Source organism: Cibotium barometz, chromosome 36 (genome assembly GCF_041138505.1).
Source record: "Cibotium barometz isolate CiBa-2024 chromosome 36, ASM4113850v1, whole genome shotgun sequence".
In the NCBI taxonomy this organism is placed as follows: Eukaryota; Viridiplantae; Streptophyta; class Polypodiopsida; order Cyatheales; family Cibotiaceae; genus Cibotium; species Cibotium barometz.
Window position 1 is genome coordinate 31,401,550 of NC_141081.1, and position 13,869 is coordinate 31,415,418.

The 13,869-nt window shown below is 41.6% G+C and overlaps 1 protein-coding gene across 2 annotated transcripts in view; it reads left to right on the plus strand.

Moving 5' to 3' along the window:
• Positions 1-502: 502 nt before the first annotated feature.
• Positions 503-13,869, plus strand: part of LOC147617789 (amino-acid permease BAT1 homolog) — a 42,421-nt gene continuing 29,054 nt past the window's right edge. Inside the window, exons 1-5 of one of the 2 annotated variants that reach the window (XM_086776040.1) lie at positions 503-845; positions 960-1,142; positions 6,680-6,799; positions 6,923-7,114; positions 7,382-7,687. In XM_086776040.1, coding sequence (XP_086632166.1) covers positions 756-845; positions 960-1,142; positions 6,680-6,799; positions 6,923-7,114; positions 7,382-7,687 — 891 coding nt within the window. In that variant the 5' untranslated portion in view covers positions 503-755. The remainder of the gene's footprint in view (positions 846-959; positions 1,143-6,679; positions 6,800-6,922; positions 7,115-7,381; positions 7,688-13,869) is intronic. The other variant, XM_086776039.1, reaches the window with a different exon arrangement.

Genomic DNA, 13,869 nt, shown 5'->3' on the forward strand with positions numbered 1-13,869 from the left:
TTGTAGGTGCATTTTCCCAAAAAGTTGAAGGTTTTATAAATGTGCTCTTTAGAAGGGGTTCGAGTTTAATATGTTCTCTTTCTTTTTTAGTGTTTAATTATTATTACAATACTACACTAGTGTCAGGATTTAAAAGCAAGATCTGCACATCCACATGCCGAGGGTATTGCAACTCAGACCCTAGAGCCCACAAGCTTTTGTTTCTTGTTTATTTTAAGAAAGAGGGAATACATAAAAGGCTTTGCTTCCAGGTTATCATAAGCACATGTGACCTAGACAATGAGGGTTTGGAGGAGGAGGGGGGGAGGGAAGGGGATGTGGAGGTGGAGGTGGAGGTGGAGGTGGAAAAGCTGACATGCCAGAGTCACTCTCCTAAAGAGATATACTACAATCATTCTCCTAAAGAGACATACTACAATCATTCTCCTAAAGAGAGATGTGTATATAGACTTATTGGCGTCTAAGGGGTGTGGGCAGTTGGGATTTGAACCCGGGTGCTTGACCCCCTCTTGGCACCAAGCTACACGCCCTTGGACTACAATAATGGTTATAGGCATGGTATAGGAGGAGGTTCTATGGTTTTTGTGCACCACTTCTCAAGATATATATATGCTATTGTATTTACTGAAAGCAATTTGTGTTTCGTATGTCAAGACGGGGCGTGATAGCTTCGTAAGTTGCCGTATCTCTCTCTCTCTCTCTCTCTCTCTCTCTCTCTCTCGCATGCCACACTGTTGTGCATCGCAGGGAGTAAAATGGCTGAGCTTGAGCGCAACCCAGCTATGGACAGTGGGGAGAGGAGGCTCAATGAGCTGGGCTACAAGCAGGAGCTGCGCAGGACAATGGTGAGCTTGCCCTACTGAATCTGAATCTGAATCTGAATCTTTTAGGGAATTGGAATCTGAATCTTTGTGGGAATTGGAATCTGAATCTTTGTGGGGGGGGATCTTCGTGGACAGACCATGGCGAAGGCCTTGGGCATAGCATTCTCGACAGTCACCCTCTTTACGGGAATCATACCACTCTACGGCTTCAGCCTCTCCTTCGGAGGTCCCGTGGGTGTCGTTTGGGGCTGGCTCATCGTTTCTTTCTTCACCTGGTTCGTGGCCCTTGCACTCGCTGAGATTTGCTCCTCTTTCCCGGTAAGCCTTTCAATCTTTACTGCTAAAACCACTTCATCAGGTAACTTAGTGCAAGGATTAAGACTGGAGGCTAGCAATCCGTCCGTCCTTGCTTGAAATTATCACAACACAGTTAGCCTTAAGGATAACTGAGTTCACTTCAATCCGCCATGCAGGCAAAAAGTAGCAAAATTGGTATATATATATATATATATAAAGAGAGAGAGAGAGAGAGAGAGAGAGATTCATTCCAGAGTATGGCCAAGCTAAAACAGCTTTTGGGGGGTGGGTGGGTGTGTGTGTGTGTGTGCGCTTGGTGTAGCTTTTGGGGGGGGGGGTGTGTGAGAGAGAGAGAGGGTGAGTGAGTGAGAGAGAGGTGTTCTCTCTCACAAATATGGGCCTACAAGGAAAAAAAGAAAGAAATGAATATGGGCCTACAAGGAAAAAGAGGAAAACAAGAATATGGGCCTACAAGAGAAAAGAGAAAGAAAAGAGTCTTCCAAAAGTAGAACCTCTTATGTAGAGTTAGAACTAGTGGTTCAAACGTCCTCTTTAACTATCAAGGACAGAATCATACTCAACACACAAAGGCTACCATGGCAAGGCCAAAAAAACATTCCACAAAATTACCATTTGCAAAACAACAAAGATTTACGTTTAAGATAGCTAGTTATTGTCAACAAGGGGTCCAATATAAGATCATTATTCAACTCCTTTTGTGTGCATTATCCAATATAAGATCATTATTCAACTCCTTTTGTGTGCATTATCCATTCAAGCTAATAGCTACGCATGTGATTCCAAGTAAAGTAGATTCACCTAATGGATCATCTTCTCAAGAAAATGTGCAATGTCTTCGGTGAACACTCACAAGGAACTTCTAGAGGATCACGATATGCACCATTGAAACTTTTTTTAAAGAAAAGAAAACATATTAAAGGTTGTGCTTACATTAGATTAGTTTGACAAAAAAGAAACGAATCGAATCCCTAACAAAATTTCAAAAAGTTCTGATCTAAGTAGTAGGTACACAAAAAATTGGTTGGCTAAAAGTAGAAGGTTATTCACAAATTATTTTTCCACCAAGTGGCTCATGGAAAGCCTTGACCTACATCCATGTGTTACATGCCTACGGTGAGCTACAACACACATTGGTGGAGCTCTTCTTCTCTAGTTCTCATTTCTGGTACTACCTCTTGCAAGGCCTTACACCACTTGATGACTACTTCCTTGAAATGGTTAGCCTTATACAATGCTTCATTATAAAGCTACCTCAATGATTTTTCCTAGGTTTTCTAATATCTCCTTGAATGTTATGTGCTTCCTTTGCCACAAAACCCACAAGATTTTTTGTTCTTTGACTTAATGTCAATGTAGTTCTTTTTGTTGAGATTCCTACTGGTGGAGAAGTTGTTCCTTGTGTAGAATTCTCTTCAAGTAAGGCTCCTATTGGTGGAGCACTTGTTCCTTGTGTAGAATTATCTTCAAGTAAGGTTGCTTCCACACCATCTAACTTAGGATCTGGCAAATTTTGCAAAGTAGATATCAGATGACCATATCCTTTCTTTGGCACACTCTTTAAGCACTTGAATTCTTGATGTCAACTTCGGGAGAGAATCAGCAAGAAAGGAAGACAACATAGCTAAATCACGCATTCAATGAGAGCTCTACCATACCTTAATAGTGTGAAGTAAAGTTGAGTTTTTGACCAAGAGAGACATATGTGGTTCTAAAAGTCCCAAATAATATTTCAAGCTTTTGTCCCTCTTATGTGAAGGAGTTGCTCTTAGGAAATATCCTTTTTCTAAGTAGAGGAGAATCAAATGAAAAACATCACTACATCTTCTATGGACGAAGGCTCTTCACTTGGCCATGTATTCTAGATTAACATAACCAAGTCATTGCCTCCTACTTTGAGGGGGACATGGTGAAAGAGAATAGTGGCTAATGAGAGGTTACTTCAAATCTCCTGATGTTCAACCTTGAACAAGATGGTACTTTTGGTGAGCAAGATGTTTCAATCTTGTTGAAGAGAAGCATATGATATGACCGTCAATTTTACAACCGTTCTGTCTACAACCATGCACATGTCAAGAGTGTCTAACACGCCCACTACTTTAGAGTTAGAAGCAAATGCCCTATTTGACTTTTGGGACCTTCTTAGTCATTACATCACCATCCTAAAGCAAGTTTTTACATAGGCTTTAACCTAGCATTAAGGTTAACCAAAGAGGACCTCTAGCCTGAAGGTACTAGTCAAATTTCTTCCTACCTTTTAAAAAACAAGAGTTATATTTTATCCCATAGGGATGGATGCTTAGGAGCCCAAAACTAACAAGAATGAAGTGGTTGATATTGAGTTCTAGCTCTTTTCTTGCTATCAAATACACATCTCCAAAGATAAGTTGGTAGTCCGTAAGTGAAATAAACTATTCAAACAATTTTAAGGTTATCTTAGAAAAATTTACTTCATCTTCCAATGGCCAAGAGGAGATTCATACACATAAGAGCACCATGGAAACCATTGTAAAGGCATTTTTCTAGTTTTCAAGGGGCACTAAATGTAGGGGTAAGGTCATCTCCTTGAGAGTAATAGGGAGATAAGCTTGAGAGCCTTATAGAAATCTCTCAATAACTTATTCAGTAACCATTGAACATGTGTTTCTATGGAGCTAAATGTAACTTATGAGCGGTACATATACCTATTGTTGACATTAAAGATGCTATACTAGAAATGTCTTTTTCAAATGTGAAATTAGGGTCTTTTGTCAAGCTTTTTATCTAAATATGTGAAACTCTATGCCAACCCGCAACTATTCAGTTGAAGGTCTTATATGCAATTAGTATTTTTTAACTTAAGTTGTTAAAAAAATAATTCATGCATATAATATGAAATGGTGTTACCAATAAGTGTACCTTATAAAGCTACAATAAACACTTTTAATGTATGAACCACGAGAGAGAGAGAGAGAGAGAGAGAGAGAGAGAGAGAGAGAGAGAGCTAGCTGCAGGATGAGAGAGAGAGAGAGAGAGAGAGAGAGAGAGAGAGAGAGAGAGCCCTGCTAAGATACTATTAACACTTTGCACTATAAACCATGAGCTACAGGATGAGAGAGAGAGAGAGAGAGAGAGAGAGAGAGAGAGAGAGAGCTTTATTGTAGGAAGAATACACACATGCACTTGCATATGCTCGTACTTACAACCACACATCCATATAAATATATATGCATGAGAGAGAGAGAGAGAGAGAGAGAGAGAGCAAGACAAGACAAACCTCCATCCTGTTAAAAATACGAAAAAGAAAAGAACTTAGTGAGCAAAATAAAGCACGACATTTGAGAAGGCATGTGTATATGGGAGCACTCGGGGGACAAGGGACAAGGATTATGGTAGAAGAGATGATAGAATGAGTTCCGCAATGTAAGAAGATGTTACTAGAAGCATTGGATTTGTACTATGAAGGATAGCAAACAATAGCTTGTTGGAAATACATGCAATAAAAGCCCACAAAAAGGCTAAAATCCATTGATTTGATACCCGATGTAATGTTGTCTAAAAAAGTATCAACTTCCTATTGAACATCCAAGAATTCTTAGCAACATGTAGAGTACAAATGACACCAAATACAATATGAATAATGTGTGCTTATCCCCCTTCAAAATCAAGGACTTCTTATTCATGTGCGTGTAGTAGTCTTTCGACATATGCCTGTCAATGTTATGAAAAAATCTATGCATTTCTCAATTAAGTCCAAGCCATTTAATTTCTCAAAATTATATTTGCTAATTAAAAGTTTAAAACTCCTCCTTACTAACTCAATAGGAGGTTTAAGTTTTTTCCCCATAGTATCCCACTCATGTCATTAACATGTTTAAAGGAAAGTACAATTCTATGAAAAAAATAAAATCCTCCTCCTTGTATAAAACCACCACATAGATTTAGTGCCATCCCTACATAGACTAGCCATGATGAGCATGAACACTAACATGCAAAGTCAACCAGATAAACGTAGTTCTCCTACTTTTGTAACTGCACAAATTTAGTAATCACCTATTCCCACCCAACACATGCACAAATGAATCCATGTGCCCATGCAAACACACAGAGAGAAGGGGGGATTGTTGAGGGGTCAAAATGGCTTATGAGACCCTTTAGTCTACATGTAGTAGTAAACAAAAACCTCACCACCAATAAGCCATGGAGGACAACTAGCAATTAGCTCATATGTCATTTATCCAGCCTGCATCTTTAGCACCACTCCAACACACGTGCATATTGTGTACACAAACAGAGACGTTCCAAATTGACAACACAAGCTTAGTTCTACTCAAGCAGCTCATGGATGGTCTCAACAAGTCATTCAAGGTAGCAAGCCATGTCCACCAAGGTGAAACTTTTGAATACTGATTACAAATCTTACCTCCACTCTGCATCATCCTTGGCCAAACAAGACATGGATCACCCTTTTTCCGTACTTGCGCAGCTGCATCACTAAGGTTAACCAACATTTGAAATGAATGTAATGAAAAATGCACATGAATGGAGAACTTTAAGAGTGTATGGTATTATACTAGACAATAGACAAGCGCACACATTTCTGAGGGAAGTTCACATCCAATCCAACCTTAGGCCCAAGACCAACCTTGAGCAGAAGAGAGAGAGAGTCAAGTCATATACGATTACAAGGCCTCTAAAGTATAGACCACTGTTTTAGAATTTACAGGAGGTAGTAATGGATTAACTATTATAATGTATGGTTACGAGTGTACTCTATACCTTAAGTAATATAACCATCTTTTTTCATCCAAGGAAGTTAATAAAATTTATTGTTACTTTACATGTTTTATATACAACATTCTAATTTAGAAGGATCCCCTCAGCAGTGCTCAATGTTTCTACAAGATGGTAGGAAAAAGAAGCATTATAGACTGGAACAAAGCTCATTTCAACACATAAAGGACTAAAGATGATCTAATCAACAAGACACTTGATTATTGCGAGATCAAATTAAACACCCAAACAACCTGAATTACCTAATTTACATGCCATTACATTGCAATAATCCACTTGAAAAAATAATGCCAACGGGATGGACCCATGCATACTTCACAACACTAAGCCCTAGTAACAGAGTTCAAGAACTGTTCCATTGATATGGAAGTCAAAGCGAGCCACCTCATAATGCCCACATGCGTGCGTCAGCCAGCTTTACACGATAGCAATGGATGCAATGTGCTTTCGTGTATCACCAGATCTGATTTTCCCCAACATCCAAAACATTAAAGCTAACTTGCATTACATCTTCTCATCCCTTCTCCCTAAGTCCATCTATAATATGGATTATTATTTTCACCAAGTACCACTACAACAAATCAAGTCATCTCACTCATTTTTCCTGGTCCTCCAAAAAGTGATGCATACTCAATTATTATCGATGAGCTCTAATCATTATGATTATGGGATAGCACCAGCTCTTGGTCTTCACTCTCTTTATCATTACTTTCATCGTTCAAAGCTTACTTATCTTACTTTCATGTTTTTTGATTGTCCAATGGCAGACTACAGGATCATTGTACTTCTGGACTGCTCACCTTGCTGGACCAACATGGGGACCATTCGCTTCATGGTGTTGTGCATGGCTTGAACTATTGGGTACAATCACAGGCATAGGTGCTCAGGTGCTTTTCAATCACATGCCATAGTTAGAACCATCTAATTGATCCTAAGGACACCAAGATTATCTTTCATACATGGCCTTTAGTCTTGTAACCTGTCTGTCTAACATGCTGAAAATTTGAAAGGCCTATGCAGGATCACAAGTCATGCAGAACATCATACTTCTTGGCACTGGGACCAACAAAGGTGGCGGATATTTGGCCCCTCCATGGGTTTGCTTGAATATGTACATTTGCATGACCCTCTTATGGGCAATTCTTAACACATTTACTTTAAATGTGGTTTCTTACATCGGAATAGTCTCCATCTGGTGGCAGGTATGTTTTACTGATTTCACAACTTTCGCACTGCCTTTAATGTCACAGATGCAATGTGTTCAACCATGCATGCGTACCCACCCCCCCCAACACACACACACACACTTCCTAAGCCTTGCATTATTGAGTACCATGCAAATGTGATAAATATTTCAATGCCCAAACATGCACGCGCACACACATCTGCCCACCCACACACGCACCCGACCACCCTTGCCTTGCATTTTTTAGTACTTTGAAAATAAAAGTAACCGGAAGTGTTTGCAGGTCATTGGAGGCATTTTATTTGTGCTTTATCTTCCATTGGTAGCACCAAAAACCCAGACAGCATCTTTTGTCTTCCTCCAGTTTCAGAAATTTCCCAATTTCGCAACTGTGCCAAGCAAAGCATATGGTGTGATTCTTTCATTTCTTATCTCCCAATACTCGTTATTTGGCTATGATGCCGCAGCACATCTGACAGAAGAAACCAAAGGAGCAGATATCAATGGTCCTATTGCTATTCTATATAGCCTGGGTATGGTTTCAGTTCTTGGATGGGCTGTTGTTTTGGCCCTGACTTTCAGCATACAGGTATAAACTCCTTTCAATTCTGACATCATTTGTGTTTAAATATTACACATGCACACACATATATACAGAGGGCTGCTCTGCCTCAATTCCATGCTGTTCCTCCCTCTGTGACAGCTGTGCAATCTACCCATGCTGTTGCCCTATCTGTGCACAACAGCCCTGGACAGCTCTATCACCGGTACCACACCATATATGTAATGCCGTCTCTGCCCATCACTGCTTCAGCAACGCCACCTCTACATGTAACATTTTATTGTTAGCACTACCCTGTAAGAGGATTGTTTCCCACTAGTTGTATCCCTTGGAGGTGCATACATTTGGTAAAACCATGGAAGCCGCCTTAACCAAGGTCTCATATGTACTTGAAATGCCCTGCTCTTACAACAAAATGGTTTGACAACATATTGAAGACACATGCTGTGCATGGGAACAAAAGAAAAGATCTCGAGAGACCCCAAAAAAGGACACCTTGCATCTTGAGAGGTATTTTTATATTGGAATCAAAAATATACTTTTGTTTGGAGGTTCTACTTGGAAAATCAGGCTTTCCCACTAGGGAACCCACAAAGCTTATATTTAAATACTCCCTTTGGATATCAAGTGCACACCTTCCAGCCATATGACATGGATATGTGCTTACCATTTAGCCGGTCTGGACATAACATACCTCCCCCCTTAAGGACCATTGATGTCCTTCCGGGAAATTCCGAACAGATTCCCACATAACCTCCCTTTCAGATCTTCCACTGCAATTAATCAAGTACTCATTATAGGTACTTCACTTTGAATGCCTAGTTTTCTAATCTAGAAGCAACTTTGGTTCTCTAGGGATATATGTGTAAGAAAACACAATAGCGGAAACAGGATCTTCACAATACAAAGCACTGAATTGCAGAAAGAAGTGGAGAGCAAACAATATTACTGCTTGCAAACTTTGATTACAAACTGATGGCTGTCCACCCACCCATGTGCTCCAAATAAGGAGCTTTGATGGCAATCTAGACAGACTCAGACTCTGTACGAAGGATCTCTTGCTTACAAGAGTGCTTGAACACAATGAACTCAATGAATGAAGAAAGGCTGCCAAACTAGCCTATATACAGTGCCAAAGATCGGCATGGATGTAGGACGGCCATATCAGACAACCCACAACATGATCCAAAATGACCAACCGACCATATCATCTGATTGAAACCATTTTAGACTACAACAAGGTCCTATAGGGACGCACCCAACTCCCACAACCATTTGAGACCATCTAGACCCTCAAACGGGCCCCACAACCCAAGAACAATGTGGTGCCAAGTCTACATAAGCCATCTCCTAACCACCTGACCACATTTGGCCACCATCCAGTGTCTAAACTGGGAACTGCCAAGTGCTCGAGTGCTCACCACGATGACTACTACTCATATAGGAGGCCTTACAAAATAGATCACATCCGTCACCCGTAGTAACAACACAAGGATGGAGCATTGAGCAAATGCTTTTCCAACAATATGTTGTTTGCTCTTCCTAGACCAGTTCCTCCAAAGGAACAACCTCGTCCGAGTCACCCAACTTTTCTTTTGGTCGACTACCATGAGAGACAGGATGAACCATTACACCTTGGTGAAGTTCCAGGCAGTATGCAACATCACTAATCTTGTGCCCTTGAATGGTCCACAAAACCTGGAAGATAACTTCTCATGCTTCCATGTACGGGAAGCTCTCTGTCTTCTTTCAGCCCTAAACACCTTTCCATAGGAGCATGTAGATGCAAAACGCAAACAAGAGACGGCGAGAAGAGAGAGAGAGAGAGCTGTGTTTTCAGTATATTCATAATGTACAAAGAGGGTACAACTCTTAGCAAGCCCTAGGCTGCCCTTAAAAGGTTATCTTGGATTCCAAAAGCCCTATCCTAATGATCGAATCCCTACAGGACTGAATGCCTCAACAAATGCTTGGCCGAGCCTTATATAGGCCTTGAGATTACCCCATGTCAGCCAGCAATAAAAATACAACAAATATATGGTGTGCTGCTGACGGCACCTGTAGCCCTCTGATCCACCTGCCGACTTGATCTTGCATCCGCAGGATGCCTTTCTGGTGTACTCTCGTGTCCTGCTCATGCCCTAATTCCTCTGTTTATATGCTGCCCTTCAAGGATTAGCTCTAGGATGAGCATGTCCATGTGCATGCACATGACATCTCCTTCTGCTAAACTTGATGACGGGATTCCAACTTCTGACCCTGGATGATCGTCATCATCCCTTTGTCTCCACATGGACTCCCAAACCTGTCATCCTTCCCTTCTTGGCAACCTTTTCACGAAAAACCTTGCCTTATTCTCCAATTCCACTCCAAATCTGATGAAGATCAATGCATCTGTTCCACTTTGTCCCCTTGTCTTCTTGCCGTCCCTGAACACTTTCTTTGGTTTTCTTTTCCTGAGTATTGAGTTTGGCACTCTCACTCCACCCCTTGGATGATCATCATCCCTTGGAACCATTTTCCTAAAAGCCTTTTCTGGTATGCCGCCTTTTCTGGTATGCCTTCTTGCCATGTCCCTAAACACTTCCTTTGGTCTTCTTTTCCTAAGTATTGAGTCTGGCACTCTCACGCCACCCCTTGGATGATCATCATCCCTTGGAACCGTTTTCTTGAAAGCCTTTTCTGGTATGCCCCGACTCACAGGACTGCCATTCCCCTTGGGTCTTGTGGAACACCACCAACCAACCTCCTGGAAACTTCTTCCATGTCTTGTGTTACACTCCTTGGACTGTGCACGTTCATCTAGATTCTAGGACACCATCAGTGTTTAGCATTGCTTAACCTGAAGCTCTGATTTACCAGTGTCACAAGCGCGGAAGCTTTGTGTCTTCTTTCAGCCCTAAACACCTTTCCATAGGAACATGTAGATGAAAACGCAAACAAGAGATGGAGAGAAGAGAGAGAGAGAGAGAGAGAGAGAACTGTGTTTTCAGTATATTCATAATGTACAAAGAGGGTACAACTCTTAGCAAGCCCTAGGCTGCACTTAAAAGGTTAACTTGGACTCCAAAAGCCCTATCCTAATGATCCAATCCCTACAAGACTGAATACCTCAACAAATGCTTGGCTGAGCCTTATATAGGCCTTGAGACTACCCCATATGCTGGCCAACTGCTGTCGGCCAGCAGCAAAAATACAGCAAATATCTGGTCTGCTGCCAACGGCACTTGTAGCCCTTTGAGCCACCTGCCGACCTGATCTTGCATCCACAGGATGCCTTTCTAGTGTCCTCTTGTGCCCTACTCATGCCCTAATTCCTCTATTTATTTGTTGCCCTTCAAGGATTAGCTCTGGGATGAGCATGTCCATGTGCATGCACATGACACCTATACATAAGCATAAAGGGGTATGTCATTGAGAATCGCCTATCCCAACGGGAGATGAAGCTCCCACTTCGATTGTTGATCATGGCAGTACGCTTTAAGCACATCGAAAGCCAACTGATTGTAAATCTCGGTTTGGCCATCGGTCTGGGCATGGAATGCACTGGACAATTGCAATTTGTGTCACATGCGGAAGCTCTAGGAGTCTTTCAGTCCTAAACACCATCCTGGAGCATGCTGATGCAAAATGCATACAAAGGAGAGAGAAGAGATAGAGAGATAGCTGAGTATTCAGTATATTCATATGGTACAAAAAGAATGTACAATCTTTACAGCCATAGGTTGTCTTGAAAAGGTAAAGATACCCAATCTATGACCCAGTCCTGGCTGGACTGAATGAATGAAAATGATGAGCAAAGTTGCCTTTTATAGGCCTTGGACTGCTGGTTGGCCAGGTCCTGGACAACTTGCTGCAGCCAACAGGAGTCCTCTCATAAATGCGCTGGCCAACAGCCTTTCAAATGTCCTCCACCAGTCACTTCTTGGCCACAACAGCAACACATGCTCAAGTCCAGATCTAATCTAGTTCTTTATCTTGTTGCCATTCAGGATTAGCCCTGGGATTACCCAATGCATGTCTTGCACATGACAATTTAGTACCAAAGTTGTCAAACAGAGCTCGCCAGAAGTGAGGTGTAAACTTAAAAATCCCGATCTGAAGTAATGGTCTGTGGCAAACCACAAAGTGGATACCAATATCGGAGAAAGAGCCGGGCTATATCTTCTGCTGTGGCCATCTGTTTGCATGGTATAAGCATACAAATTTATTGAATCTATCAACTATCGTCATACACTGAGTATTCCAAAATCCAATAGATGCAGGAAGTGGTCCATCGAAATGTCGTGAAACGGACCCCCAAGAACAGAAAATGGCTGAAGCAACCATGTCTATTTGGTGTGAGGTACTTTCACTTTTTGACATATGGAACATGCTCCAAAATATTGTTGATCCCGCAATGACCACCAACAAGTGAATCATGGGCATCATGGAGGAGTTCCGGTCTCTTCTCCTTGAGAACACACAATCGACCCTTGTAAAAGAGCCAACCGCCCTGGATGTTATAATGACCCGGTTCTAAATAAAGGGCCGTACTATAAGGAGTTCCAGATTTTGGACAATCTGCATACTGTGTCTTCTTACTGTCTTAAGTCTTTTCCTTGTATCTCCAACACAGTGGACTCTGTACTATCTAAATACTACCTTTTCAACTAAGAGCATTTGCTACAGGGTTGTACTTACCCCATACATACTTAATCATTCCGCTAAACCGTTGGAACAACTATGTTGTCTATCACTCCACTGGGCATTTGGCATAGTCTGTAACCACTTCAAGGCCTGCTGGTCTGTCTTCACAATAAATTCCCTTCCATAAAGAAAAGGTTTCACTGTTTCAAGGCTATGATAACCCCTAGCATCTCTTTGTCATATACAAAATAATTCTTTTTTGCATCATTCAACTTCCTGTTGTAACACACCACAGGTCTTCCTTCTTGTTGCAAAACTACTTCAATGTCGAGATTACTGGCATCAGTGATCACCTCGAAGGGATCAACCCATGATGCAAGTTTAAGGATTGGTGCTTCGGAAGCCGCCTTTTGCAAAGCAAAGAACACCACTAAAGACTTTCCTATGACGGAAACCTTTTGTCTTCTAGTTTTCACTCCCTTGAGCAAATCTGTCAATGGTGCTGCAAGGTTGGAAAACCGATCCATATGCGAGCTATACGCTTCGCAAAGGCCCACAAAGGATTGTATCTCTTGGGCTGTCTTCGTAACGTCCCAATCAAGGATTGCCTTTCCATCAGAACCGATCACATAGCCCAAGTACTGTACTTCTTGAACTCCAAATATGCTCTTCTTTGCATTGATGTAGAGTTCATTATCTCACAAAATCTGCAAGACCTTCTGCACATCCTTCTCGTATTGTTCTGCAATGGTAGAAAAAATAAGAATGTCATCCAAAAAAATGAATAGACATATACCGATGAGTACGGCGAAGACTCGAGACATCATCTTGTTGAATGTCGCCGGTGAATTGGTCAAACCAAAAGGCATAACCACGAACTCGTAATGACCTCATTCTGTTCGAAAGGCCGTCTTTGGGATATCGAAGATTCTGACTTGATAATGCCACTTTTGAGGTTGATCTTGATGAAGTACTTAGCACCGTTGAGTCTTTCAAGGATGTACTCTATCCTTGGCATGGAAAATTTGTTCTTGATTGTCAACTTATTCAAGGCTCAGTAATCCACACGCAGACGTGCAGTCTTATCTTTCTTCTACATAAAAATAATTGGTGAAACAAATGGAGAGGATGAAGGCCTGACGAAACCAGACCTAAGCAATTGTGCTAGTTGCATCTCCAAGTCAACTTCCAATGCCTTGGAAAGACGATACGAAAACTTACTGGGTGGCTCAACTCCCAGTACCAAATCGATACAATGGTCTTCAGGATGAGAGGGTGGGGGTCGGGTGGAAGATCATCCCTCAACATGATGTCCTAAAACTGGGTGGCTCAGCTCCAAGTACCAAATCGATACGATGGTCTTCAGGACGAGAGGGTGGGAGTCTCGGTGGAAGATCATCCCTCAACATGATGTCTTGAAACTGCTGGAGGAGGCTAGTCATCAGTCATATGTGGCTCTAATGGAGTCGTGATGAATGTTGATATCTGTTGTGGGCGAACATAGATCATCGCACACTCAGCTCCATTTCTAATAGCTCTACTAGCCTAGAGGTGGGAAATGAGCGGAATACCCTGAATGC